The 12,290-nt window shown below is 41.7% G+C and overlaps 2 protein-coding genes and 1 long non-coding RNA gene across 3 annotated transcripts; 1 reads left to right on the top strand and 2 right to left on the bottom strand.

Moving 5' to 3' along the window:
• Positions 1–105: 105 nt before the first annotated feature.
• Positions 106–1,317, bottom strand: LOC108440280 (cation channel sperm-associated protein 3-like). Its single transcript, XM_017719077.2, has 2 exons — positions 1,138–1,317; positions 106–598 (listed from the first exon to the last, which is right to left on the bottom strand). The coding sequence occupies exons 1-2, from the start codon at positions 1,278–1,280 to the stop codon at positions 493–495; spliced, it is 249 nt and encodes an 82-aa protein (XP_017574566.2). The 5' UTR covers positions 1,281–1,317; the 3' UTR covers positions 106–492.
• Positions 1,318–1,603: 286 nt separating this feature from the next.
• LOC119264782 (cation channel sperm-associated protein 3-like) lies at positions 1,604–4,925 on the bottom strand. Its single transcript, XM_037543675.1, has 6 exons — positions 4,876–4,925; positions 4,516–4,657; positions 3,348–3,581; positions 2,818–3,000; positions 2,098–2,238; positions 1,604–1,720 (listed from the first exon to the last, which is right to left on the bottom strand). Exons 1-6 carry the CDS (start codon positions 4,923–4,925, stop codon positions 1,604–1,606), a joined length of 867 nt encoding a protein of 288 aa, XP_037399572.1.
• A 6,274-nt stretch (positions 4,926–11,199) lies between these two features.
• LOC108417099 lies at positions 11,200–11,892 on the top strand. The gene is made up of 3 exons (XR_001857326.2): positions 11,200–11,506; positions 11,601–11,717; positions 11,824–11,892. It is a non-coding gene; the product is annotated as an uncharacterized LOC108417099 (long non-coding RNA).
• Positions 11,893–12,290: the final 398 nt, after the last annotated feature.

The following is a 12,290-nucleotide window of genomic DNA, read 5'->3' as shown; positions in this document are numbered from 1 at the left end:
AAAAAGAACCAGTTTTAAAAGTGGATTTTTGTCTCTCTTCAGTTACAGATTTATAAATATTATGAGCTTGAGTCCAGAGAAGCTACTGGACATTTCTGGACATTGTTGACTTGTGGATTCCACTGTGCATCATAGTCTTAACGTACATTTGGAGATTTGCAGCAACAGTGTTTATGACAATGATTTGTCCAGGTTTTCCTGAGGCCATGTGGTGATATCCAACAGAGACATGACAATTTTTAATGCACCGTCATCTGAGACCAGCTCACATTCAGTTGAGGTTTCAGGCAGACGGTTATGTTGATGAGCTAAAACGCTAATTATCTGGTCTCAGTGCTGTTCCTGTTTAAATACGGCTCAAAGTGAATTTACAAATCACTGTTCTGTTTTTATTGACATTTTACTTACTGTCCCAACATTTTTGGAACTGGGTTTGTAAAATACGTGGCCTGTTAGCAGTGGATGTATAATACTGTAGCACGATGTTGCAGATTACTGTGGGTCTCTTTCGCGCTCCTCTTCCTCTCTCTTCTCTTCCTGCTGCAGCTCCAGCAGCTCACTGAGGACCTCTAGCATTTCATCATAGATCTGCTGCAGCCTACAAACACACATTCAGGTCATAATGTTAATGTTGGAGCTCCTTAACGTCACTTCAACATGGCAGTGATGTAATGTGTTACTATGTAACACATTACATAGTAAATTTAAGTAATACTAATAGTAAATTTAAGTAACAGACATCTTACTATTTAACTCTATAATGCCTAAAGCAGAAAGCAGCCTTTTCTGTCTCTAATTTACTCTTCTCCTTTAATAATGCCATTTCTTAGTACTGCTTTCTAATGTAACAACAATACCTAACAAATATGGAAATTTATAGATGTTCAATTTAAAAGATATGCAAAGTTATTTGAACAGACTTTGTGAGTGTGGTGGAGATTACACATCTGGGTGCACTCTATCCATTTCTGTATTGATTATTAGTCAGTTCCACTGTTTTATATCAGCATTATTTTGCACAATAACTGGCTACTTTGCAATCTTTTGTCGCAACAAATTAAATCAAGTATCACATCAAACCTAAAAAAGATACACTACTACAAACTGAAGAGCAGTAAAGTACTGCGTGTTGCTCACTTGTCCAGTGTTGTGTCCTGGTGTCGCAGCGTGGTCAGATATATCTGCAGAAATGTTAAACTGCTGCTCTTATCCTTTGTGACAATGCGGTCCGAGTCAGAGAGAGACATCCTGAGCTGCTGGATGATCCGATTAAAATCCATATCCGTTTTTATGTTGGTACCGGACCATTTCTTCAGTTTAGACAACTAAAGGTAAAGAATATCAAACAAAACACTTCAGTAAACACCTTTTTAAAGCAGTTATCTCCTCATTTTTATCATGTCTGATTCCACCTGCTAGGTAGTTCTCCCCTTATCAAACAACATTACCTAGCGGGGAGAGTGAAAGCCATCACCTGCTTTCTTCTGGGCCACATGAAACACCACTGCCTCATTTCAAAGTGCTTTGTCATTAAAAAGCTTCTTAAACCTTTACAGTTGTTCCCACTCAGTTTTGTGTAGAACTCTTCTTCCACTCCCCTGACTTAACCTGCACTCACCTGACTCCCAATCAGCTGCTTCATTGTTCTTTTCTTCTTCGCCCCTTTCTTCGCTGCCTCCCGCTTCTGCAGAGCCTCCTCCTCACGGGCTTTAGTCATGCGCTGTTTGACATTAGGAAGAAGAAAATACACACATACACTTAATTCTGGACTGAGGGTTAATGTTAGAATCCCCATGAAATTTACTAGCAGTGTTAAAGCAACTGACTAAGCTTAATAAAGGGCAGGTTAATGTTCATTTCAATGTTAGGGTTATTTATCACGTTTAGCGTCAGGCTTAATGATGTGGTCATATCAGTCCGCTCTACATGGCAGACTGGTTTGATATCTCGCTTGGCCAAGCACACCAAACTATACCAGTAAGAGTCCTTGGGCAAGATTCCTAAAGCTACATTTGCCTTATTCTGTAACACGATTAAACTCTAGCTGTGGATAAGAGCATCTGCCAAACACATGAATGTAAATGTAAAGATATTTACCTCAACTTCCATGATGACCAAGGCCACGAACATGTTGAAGAAAATGAAGTGGCCCATCAGTATGAAGATGATGGGGAAGAGCCGACTGTAGGCCACTCCTAAACCATCCACTTTCCTCAACAAATCCACCCAGCTGTCCAACTAAAATAGAACAAGACACGGCATGCAGTCAATCATCATGTTTGCTATTGCGAAAACTTTGTTGCAGGAAACAGAAAACAGGGATGGAAATTCATCAGGAGTTTAGACTGGAAGGAGGAGGGGTTTCCATCTAGAAGATGTGAATGGGCTGAACATTCTAGAACAATCTGAGTGGGGAAGATCGTTTAGGAACAATAGTACAGCAGAAGACACCAGCACATCAGTGTGAATGGGGAAGAACATTCTAGAACAGAGAGAACAGGTGAATAGGGAGAATGCGGTAGAACAGTGAAAATTAGTGAATAGGGAGAACATTCTAGAACAGAGAGAACATACTAGAGCTGTGAACCAGATGAATATTGTAGAATAATATGAAAGGGGGGGATTATAGCACAGAGTGACCGAGTGAATGGAGAGGTCATTCTAGAACAGTGTGGGGGGTTTGCTGCTGATTGTTGATGTTTGTGTTTGTTGGGGATTGTTGAGGTCAAATAAACGGTGCTTTTACAAGCTTTAGATGGTTTAGATGTTGTCTAGATATACATTACGTGTGATTGCAGATGCTTCTGTAAAACTCACGGTTATCAAGCCAAAGACTGTGAGCAGGGCGGACCCCAAATTCCCCCAGTGCTCGGTGTCCCCTGTTGCTTGCTCTCCGAAATAGAGAACACTGGCAACAGCAAAGATGTACATGATGAACACCACCAGACACATCACGTACACTGCTCTCTTCATGGCTTTGGCCAGCACCACAACCAGAGCCTACAAAATAGCACGAAACACAAACACAGTTAAACAAAATCTTACATGTTAATATTTAAACATCACACTTGTACTAAATTATTATTATAAGGCATCTTCACAATTTTCTTTCATAGGATTTCACTTTAGAACAATTCTAAGAACAGGTGCTATTCTTGAATTGACTGGATCTTAAATATTTACCTGATCTTGCAGAAGCTTCATGCTTGTTTTACACAGAAAGAGTTGAGTAAACCTGAAACTAATGATTCTAATCATCATCACTGTTAAATGTACATACTGGATATGGATGTGCTACATAACAAATGACCTAATAATCTTTTTAAGAAAAACACTTAACACCTTACCTGAAGTGAGGGGAAGAAGGAGATGATCTTCAAGACACGGAGGGCACGGAAAGGCCTGAAGTTCTGCAGAGAGAAGAACGAAGTGGCTCCCTCAGCGAACACTGCCACCAGAGACAGCAGCAGCAACGCAGAGCTGAAGATATTAAAGCCACTTCTCCAAAAACTACGCGGCTCCACGTAGACCCTCATGCTGAACTCCATCACATAGAGGATCAGGAAAACCCACTCGGCCTCCTGCAGGACAGAAGAACTGCGTTAAATCACACCTCAGACGAGTCTCTGATAAACTCTCAATGCGTCTATCTCCTCCTCTCACTCTCTGCATCTCCTTTACACACACTCTCTCTCTCTCTCTCTCTCTCTATTACTCACTCTCTCTCTCTCTATTACACACTCTCTCTCTCTATTACACACTCTCTCTCTCTATTACACACTCTCTCTCTCTCTCTATTACACACACACTCTCTCTCTCTCTCTATTACACACTCTCTCTCTCTCTATTACACACTCTCTCTCTCTCTCTCTATTACACACTCTCTCTCTCTCTCTCTCTATTACACACTCTCTCCCTCTCTATTACACACTCTCTCTCTCTCTATTACACTCTCTCTCTCTCTATTACACACACTATCTCTCTCTCTCTCTCTCTCTCTCTCTCTATTACACTCACTCTCTCTCTCTATTACACACTCTCTCTCTCTCTCTATTACACTCTCTCTCTCTCTATTACACTCTCTCTCTCTCTATTACACTCTCTCTCTCTCTCTCTATTACACACTCTCTCTCTCTCTCTATTACACACTCTCTCTCTTTCTCTATTACACACTCTCTCTCTCTCTCTATTACACACACTCTCTCTCTCTCTCTCTCTCTATTACACACACACTCTCTCTCTATTACACTCTCTCTCTCTCTCTCTCTCTATTACACACACTCTCTCTCTCTATTACACACTCTCTCTCTCTCTCTTACACACACTCTCTCTCTCTATTACACACTCTCTCTCTCTCTCTCTCTCTCTCTCTATTACACACACTCTCTCTCTCTCTCTCTCTCTCTCTCTCTCTATTACACACTCTCTCTCTCTCTATTACACACTCTCTCTCTCTATTACTCTCTCTCTCTACAGTGTAAAATCAGACTAATTCTATCTTTACAGTGCACTTACCCTAAACAGCCCTGGGTTACTGTATTCTTCCTCCAGAGCGATGACGAATGAGTTCACGATGATAATCATCAAAATGAACGCAGGAAATAAAAAGTGCTGAGTGAGGGAAGAAATGAATGCGTGACACCGCTCATCTCTCCTCCTGCACACAAACAACAAACACAAAAGAGCAACTGTTACTTTTCTTCAACTCCAATATTCTTTACCCTTGCACCACTATTCACACAGCAATATAAACGTTCTTCACACTGAGGCTAAAATAAATGAGTTGATCAAATTAAAGCTGAAATTTAAACGTTTCACACTGAAGCAGGAATATAAAGGCTTTCTGATGGTGATAAAGAGCTTTAAATCATTTACACTCTGCAGCTGGAGGTCGGGTCCTCCACCGAAAATCTTCTGCTGTCCATGATGTCGTGATAAACGAATCTCACGCTGAAAACTGTCCAAACACACAGACACACCACAATGTAAGCCTTTAGTACACATCGTCATGACAACCATTATGACATCAACATGGCAAAAAGCTTGGTTGTGACGTCATGGCTACGCCACCGTTGGACATTAACGTTAGCGACGTCGCTTTTACACTTCAGTAATTAACCTTATCGTACCGGTGGTCTTACAGGACCACCTGCTCTTTAGTTCTGAGCTTGTCTGTCGGATGTTGTCGCATTAACTGCACAGCACTAAGAAGCCGTTTAGCCTGGTGAGATTAGCTGAGGCCGTTTCTCTCACAGCGACCTTCCCGCCCTTATTTAGAAACGAACGGAGGCCGTTTAAAATACTATCCTGACTCCGAAAAACTGCAGAGCAGCTCAAACTGCGCTTTTACTGCATCTTGCCACATTAAGACGACTAGTCTCGGTATTTCTCCATTTCCTCTCTTTCATTAATGAATAAATCACATAAAAGTAGAAATAAGTAAAAACACTCACCTTTCCGGTCTCTAAGTTTACTGCTCGGGTTTCCGCCGCCAACCCCTATATATACACTCTATCGGGAAAACTGCACGTGCGTTCTGGAGCTGCTCTAGAGTTTTTGGTGTCAGGTTAACGATTGTATTGAGAGGATAAGAGACCATCCATTTGTTTTTACTCCAGTTATTTATTGTAAGAGACCCCTAACCTACCACGACCCTGCTGAGGGCAGACGAGGCAGATATCCCGTCAGTTCACACTGCTATGATGGTGGGAAGGAGGCTTTTGGTGCAAGACTGGCGGTCAGTCAGAGCTCCTTCTCTTGAAGAGTGGCACCCAGGACCGGAGTTGGCCCCCTTTTCAGAGTTTCATTCCCAAACCTGGCCCAACCCTGTGGTGCTTGAACCTGAGTGCTTGAAAGGGTCAACAGAAACTTACATGCCAGCCCAATTACATGGAAAGCATCTGTGAGGAGGTTATACTGTGAGAGGATCAGATGGCATAGGCCCTACTCTCAAGTTCAAACTCTGGCTCCATATACGACAGCCCACTATCCTCCTCTATTGTCTGTCACCTCTCTTCCTGTCCTGACAATGTAATCATCCAGAGGAGACTTTTTCAATCTCTCCCATTGGGATGCCAGGCTATACAGCTCTCCATGCAATGTACTAATAGTTGCTGTCATCAAACCTCAATAGACACTTGCTCCCTCCCTGTATGGGGGAGTCCATTTGCCCTTATCTCCAGAAAATTTTTAGAGTCAAGGCAAGCAAAATCTGAGACAAGCTTTACACTGGCTGAAAACCTCCCATCTATGCTGCCAACCACAGTGTCCAGAATTACATTATGGACCTTGACCTCAAATGCAGTATCAGGTGAGGCTACTGGATCATTTTCCAGGAGCTCTCCTGGCATTCTTTTCTTTTTTCAAACATGTTTTTGTGGATGTGCAGTCTCCACAACAAGTTCACTGTCTGCCTCTTCCAGTTTCTAATTGGCCCGACTCACAAACACATCAGCTACTCCTTTAACTCCCTCAAAGTCCCTGACATATGTCATGAATGACATCTGTAACATATCTTAAGATGATAGCACACTGGTCTGTTGATGAAACGTCTTGAGCTGTATCAATTTGAACTGAAAACATGCCTGCCTCTCTAACTTCATCTGCAATCGTGCTCTTTATCACCTTTTTAAGAACGTCCACAACTTTGTTGGCTATGTCCTTCAATACAAGAGTCACAAGAGAACCCCTACCTTTTGCCCCACTGTCATGATGTATTTGCTTTGCTCAATACAACTGCTAATGTGCTGCTGAGGACACAGAACATACCAGCTCAAAAGAATGAACAACTCTAAAAAGTTGCCACGATTGACTGCAGTGTTTTCTAGAGTATAAGCACTCTCTGCTTTATCCCCTCTGTAACTGAGACCACATTTTACATTTACGGCATTTGGCTGACACTCTTATCCAGAGCGACTTACAATTTGATCATTTTACACAGGTAGGCCAAGGTGGTGTTAGGAGTCTTGCCCAAGGACTCTTATTGGTATAGTGTGGGGTGTTTGCCCAGGTGGGGATTGAACCCCACTCTACAGTTTAGAAGGCAAAGGTGTTAACCACTACACTATCCCAACATTTTCCTATGACTTTAACCACATCTACTATGTGTTCCATTACCTGATGCTTCTTTTTCACCTGCTCATGATGTAAAGACATTTGTTTGCCTGCCAGAAGGCTTTTTACATCTGCCCCTTTAGCCATCAGAAAGTAAGTACCAGCACCATCCCTGTGGATCTTACTTTTCTCATGCTCTCCAATGCGCTGATGAATATGTTTCCATGCCTTCATACCAGTCTTTCTGAATGGATTATCAGTTGCAGCAGGTGCAAATGCCAAACAGACAGAACAATACAGTGGCTGTGTTGTTTCACTATATGCCGACCATTTGCGGTTGGTGCCTTGCTTGTTGTAAAACACTTTAGCTGCTGTAGGGAGTTTTGTGGGCTGCTGTGGATGGTAACTGAAAAACATTTTTGGATCCTGTCTTTGAGGATGAGCAAAATAATCAAAATCAGTCTCCTCATCTACACTAACAGCTGTCTGAGTTTGTGGGATCTCCTGCTGCACTGCTCCTGTCTCACTGGACTCTGTCTCTTCCCTCTCAGCATCTGACTCACCTGTATTATATAGCATTAAAATAGAAGGGCATATACAGTGGTGCTCAAAAGTTTACATACCCCGGCAGTATTTTTGCTTTCTTGGCCTTTTGTGGAGAATATGAATGATGACACAAAAACAGCTTTTCCACTCATGCTTAGTAGTTGGGTGAAACCATTTATTGCTCACTCATAACCTGCTTACAATAAGGGAGTTCTGTATCACTGCACCAGCTCATCTTCAGAGCTGACCAAATCAGCTCTAAGTCAAATGTAATCTTAAGTGTCCATTTTCTGTTTGTGTGCAAAGTAATAAGTGAAAATGTTCAAATGGCTTGAGTGTCTCTTACAGCTGTCAAAATCATTGCTTAGCAACAGCGTCTCAGCGGAGTGATACAGTGTTTGTGAAAATCCTGTGATGTTATGGTGAAATAACAGCAGGGCTTCTCAACCAATCAGCTTGCGTGGCCGGAACTACCTGTCGTATAATAAAATATAGCAAACATGCTAAACAACTTTAATATCACATGTTTGAGGTAAAGTACTTAGGACACGATTCACTGTAAAATGGCAATATAAAAGATGAAAGGGGTGGATGTGGCTGATTCCCACATGGCTATTCTTAGTGATATTATGTGCTTGTGGGATGCAGGAGCCAGTATTTAAATACCTACGTAATGCACTATGTAAGACTTGCGGTAGTAATTTGGTGACCAAAATATACTTATAAAGCAAAGTGCTGCATTATACAGTGCTGTGTTATCATATGTTCATTATTATACAACAAACAGTTTAAAAAGTCAATGAAATGACCTCAATATACAGAGATGGGCGACTGGACATTCTTCTCCTCATTCAGCAGTCTAAGATTCCTTGCACCGTACACCAGGGGTCCACAACTCTGGAAGGCCGCTGTCCAGCCTGTTTCCCAGCTCAAACATACCCACTTAACCTGCCAATTAAAAGATAAGTGTAATCAGATGTGCTGGAGCAGGTAAAACACCAAACTGTGCTGGACACCGGCCCTCTAGGACTGGAGTTCAACACCCCTGCCATACATTCTACAACATTTCTAGGCAGAATACTTGTTCAGGTCAATTGTTATTAATTCTAATTTATTTTCTGTATAATTGTGTTTTATCATAAATTATGTTAATGGCTTCTAATCAGGGCGGCACGGTGGCGTGGTGGGTAGCGCTGTCGCCTCACAGCGAGGAGGGCCTGGGTTCGATTCCCCGGCCGGGCGGCCAGGGTCCTCTCTGTGTGGAGTCTGCATGTTCTCCCCGTGTCTGCGTGGGTTTCCTCCGGGTTCTCCGGTTTCCTCCCACAGTCCAAAGACATGCGGTCAGGCCAATTGGACATGCTAAATTGCCCCTATGTGTGAGTGTCTGTGTGTCTGCCCTGCGATGGACTGGCGACCTGTCCAGGGTGTATCCTGCCTTCCGCCCGAAGACTGCTGGGATAGGCTCCTGCATCCCCCCGCGACCCTGACGGAGAAGCGGCTTAGAAAATGGATGGATGGATGGATGGATGGCTTCTAATCAGAGTTTTATACATTTCTGTCTGTTCTGTTAATCTCTAACTTTACTTTGGAAAAGCCGTTTCCAGTGCAGACAAATAATTATTTGTTTGGTAGATAAATTGAGTGTTTAGGTTGGGAGATTAGTGTCTGCACTGTCTGAAGTGAGACGAGGCTGGTAATGTTGAAAACAGACATATTAGTCTGTTTATTAAAAAGTCACATCTTTCTCAGTATAAATGTCAAGCCACATCACTTACTTTGGATTTGATATCTAGGTTTAATATGATAGAGTAATAGAAAAACTCAGAGGGGAATCACCGCCTTGTCACTGTGCTAAAGTGTGTCCAGCATATGAAAGCCTGTAGGTTTGGGAGGTTTCACAATGGATTGTTTGCAGATTGAGGCCCATTTGAGACGATGTCTGCACTCAGCACGGCTGCCTTTTGTACAGAGCAAAAGACTGGTACACAAACTCAAAGTGGTCAGGAAGCCTATATCGCAAAACTTTTTTCTGTGCTGACCAGTCAAATCAAAAGGAAGGTAAACGTTTAGTGATGATTGCAGGCGCTGAGCACCCTGAACTATTGCTATAGCAACTGATTGACAGTTATGACACTGCTCTCACTTGGCAACAGGCAGACGCATCCAGAATATCAGATATGATTGAAATGCCCAGCCCCAGACTACACACAATACTCTAGTAACTGCCATTATAATCGCCCCTTTAATCAGCCTGTGGGATCTCACTTCACTGATTTACCTGATATTCTTTCTCTTCCTGCTTATGTGCTGCTCGTGTAGAGAGGATGGAAGTTCTACCACCCAGGATCAATAAATGTTTGAACATCCATTGTTTCCAGAAGTGTTTAATATGGGTACTATAGGAGATTAAAAAGAGAACTAAAATGATCAAAGAACTGTCAGAACTGCTTCCAACATCACAGACTTCACACAACTTCAGGACACTTAGGCATTCTGATGCCAGGCAAGGGTTCAGTGTATCATCTCCAATACCTCCCACCCAGCTCATGTCCTGTTCCTCTGGCAAATGCTTCTGAAGCAATACAGTGCACATCACCTGCCTCAGAGACAGCTTCTTCCCCCAGGCCAACAGAGCTCTTCACAGCTAACACAGATGTAGCATAGCTTAGTTTTATTAATTGTATAAATTGCACCCCGTGACCCAGAAGGATAAGTGGTTTAGAAGGTTTATGCATTCTGGTGACTTGTATATACTGCAGCATTACACTGTATTCAGTAGTGTCTGTTAATGTGCGACCCCTCGTGATATTTTACGTTGCTCTCTCACATTGTATTATTATTTCCGCACATACTGCTACACATTGCTACACTGTATATTCACAGTGTAATGCTATTGTAATTACTGCCACCTACATAATTCTTTACTGCCACTCACCTGGACTGTTTACGGTCACTGCTTTATTTATTGTTACTTGTTATCTGGTGTATTTGTCTAGTATGTGCAATGTCCTCCTGTACGTGCAAGACCACCCTCCCTTATTGCCCCCTGTCCACTCCTGTTTATAATTCTATTTTCATATGTAGGAGCATGCTGCTGTAGTGTAACAGCATCTTATTTTTTAATCCTGGGTTCTGAATATAAACACAAAAAACAATGAATTTGGAATGAGCACATTGCTGAGTTAGTTCAGTGGAGAAACAGCAGGAGATTCAGAGAGATAAAAAACACTGCACTGAAAACAAAGTGGATAATTTTAAATGATTTAATTGTGTACATTGGTTTCACACAAATGACACACATCAACTTAAATTAAGTAAGTTAATTACTTACACATAGTAATCATGTTGATATATTTCTTTCATGTGGAGCCAATGATCACATTAGAAGTACATTTAAAGCAACTTTTAAGCAAATTTTTTCTGTTTAATGGCCAATCCAGATGGAAGTAAAATCACAGAAGCTGGTAAAAGAGGAAATCACTTCAGGACTAATCTACTGAAATCCTTTTTTTCTACTGAAATATTAACATATGAAAATACATGAAGAATCCCACATTTACACATTCCTACACGTCAGTACTGAGCTCTACTACTGAGTTATAGTTCCTGTATTCTCTACAGATTCTTTCTTCAGTGTTGTTCTTACTCTGTCCTGCAGATGGTGCTGTGATTCTGGACAGTCCTGTTCATCCTGTGACTGAGGGAGATCCTCTGACTCTGCGCTGTTTATATCGTGACCCAAAGCCCTCAAACCTCACAGCTGAGTTCTATAAAGATGGATCACTCCTCCAGACTCAGACTACAGGAGAGATGACCATCCGTACTGTCTCAAAGTCAGATGAAGGTCTCTACCACTGTAAACACCCAGAGAAAGGAGAGTCTCCACAGAGCTGGATCTCAGTCAGAGGTGATCGAGTACATAGAATTACAAATTTTCTTTATATTATTTGATAATTTTATGAGTCTAACAGTTTCAGCACTGCAATGATTTTGTTTTTCAGGTGAATCTAAATCAGGAGCTTCATTCTCAGTGTTCAGTCTGCTCAGTAGTTTAAAGGCAGCATCTCCATATCTGCTGGTGTCCATTGTGCTGATGGTCAAATGCTACAGAGCTCGAGGTAAGAGCACAGTTTGTTCATTAACCTGAATTAATTGTCATTAAAATCATTTTGATTAAGTTAATTAAAGGCTAATTTGAAGTGTTGATCATTGTGTATTTCACAGCTAAACCTGATGAGCTGAACTCAATGTGACCCTTAACAGAAGCTGGAGCTGGAGAAAGTTTCTTTGGTCATGGTTATAATCAGGGGCGGACAGTAACTAAGTAAATGTAATTCGTTACTGTACTTAAGTAGTTTTTTCGTGTATCTGTACTTTACTTAAGTATTTCCATTTTGGGCGACTTTCTACTTCCACTCCACTACATTTCAAAGTCAAATATCTGACTTTTTACTCCACTTTTTCCATTTGAGAAATCTGTCATTCCTTTTGGTTTTTGTGTGTATAAAAACAAAACAAAACAAAAGTAGCGCAAAGCAAGAACACCAATCAGGGCACAGTGGTCACTTTATTCTGAGCTCTTATTATGACCTGTTGGTCATACCGACCCAGTGCAGCACACAGCTCAATGTTTGTGAAGCAGCGTAAAAATTTGGGAGCACATGCGTCACCTAAATGATGAACTAACCTAA

This window comes from Pygocentrus nattereri, chromosome 2, assembly GCF_015220715.1.
Source record: "Pygocentrus nattereri isolate fPygNat1 chromosome 2, fPygNat1.pri, whole genome shotgun sequence".
In the NCBI taxonomy this organism is placed as follows: Eukaryota; Metazoa; Chordata; class Actinopteri; order Characiformes; family Serrasalmidae; genus Pygocentrus; species Pygocentrus nattereri.
This window is presented reverse-complemented; position numbering and strand designations above follow the sequence as displayed.

Bases quoted from the DNA above. Each gene is read 5' to 3' on its own strand.
- LOC119264782 (XM_037543675.1), bottom strand. From the start codon at position 4,925: ATGGACAGCAGAAGATTTTCGGTGGAGGACCCGACCTCCAGCTGCAGA. The intron at 4,658-4,875 runs GTAAATGATTTA...GTTTGTGTGCAG, and splicing joins CCGACCTCCAGCTGCAGAGT to GAGGAGAGATGAGCGGTGTC. The intron at 1,721-2,097 runs GTAAATATCTTT...AATGTCAAACAG, and splicing joins TGGTCATCATGGAAGTTGAG to CGCATGACTAAAGCCCGTGA.
- LOC108440280 (XM_017719077.2), bottom strand. From the start codon at position 1,280: ATGGATTTTAATCGGATCATCCAGCAGCTCAGGATGTCTCTCTCTGAC. The intron at 599-1,137 runs GTGAGCAACACG...GTGTGTTTGTAG, and splicing joins CAGGACACAACACTGGACAA to GCTGCAGCAGATCTATGATG.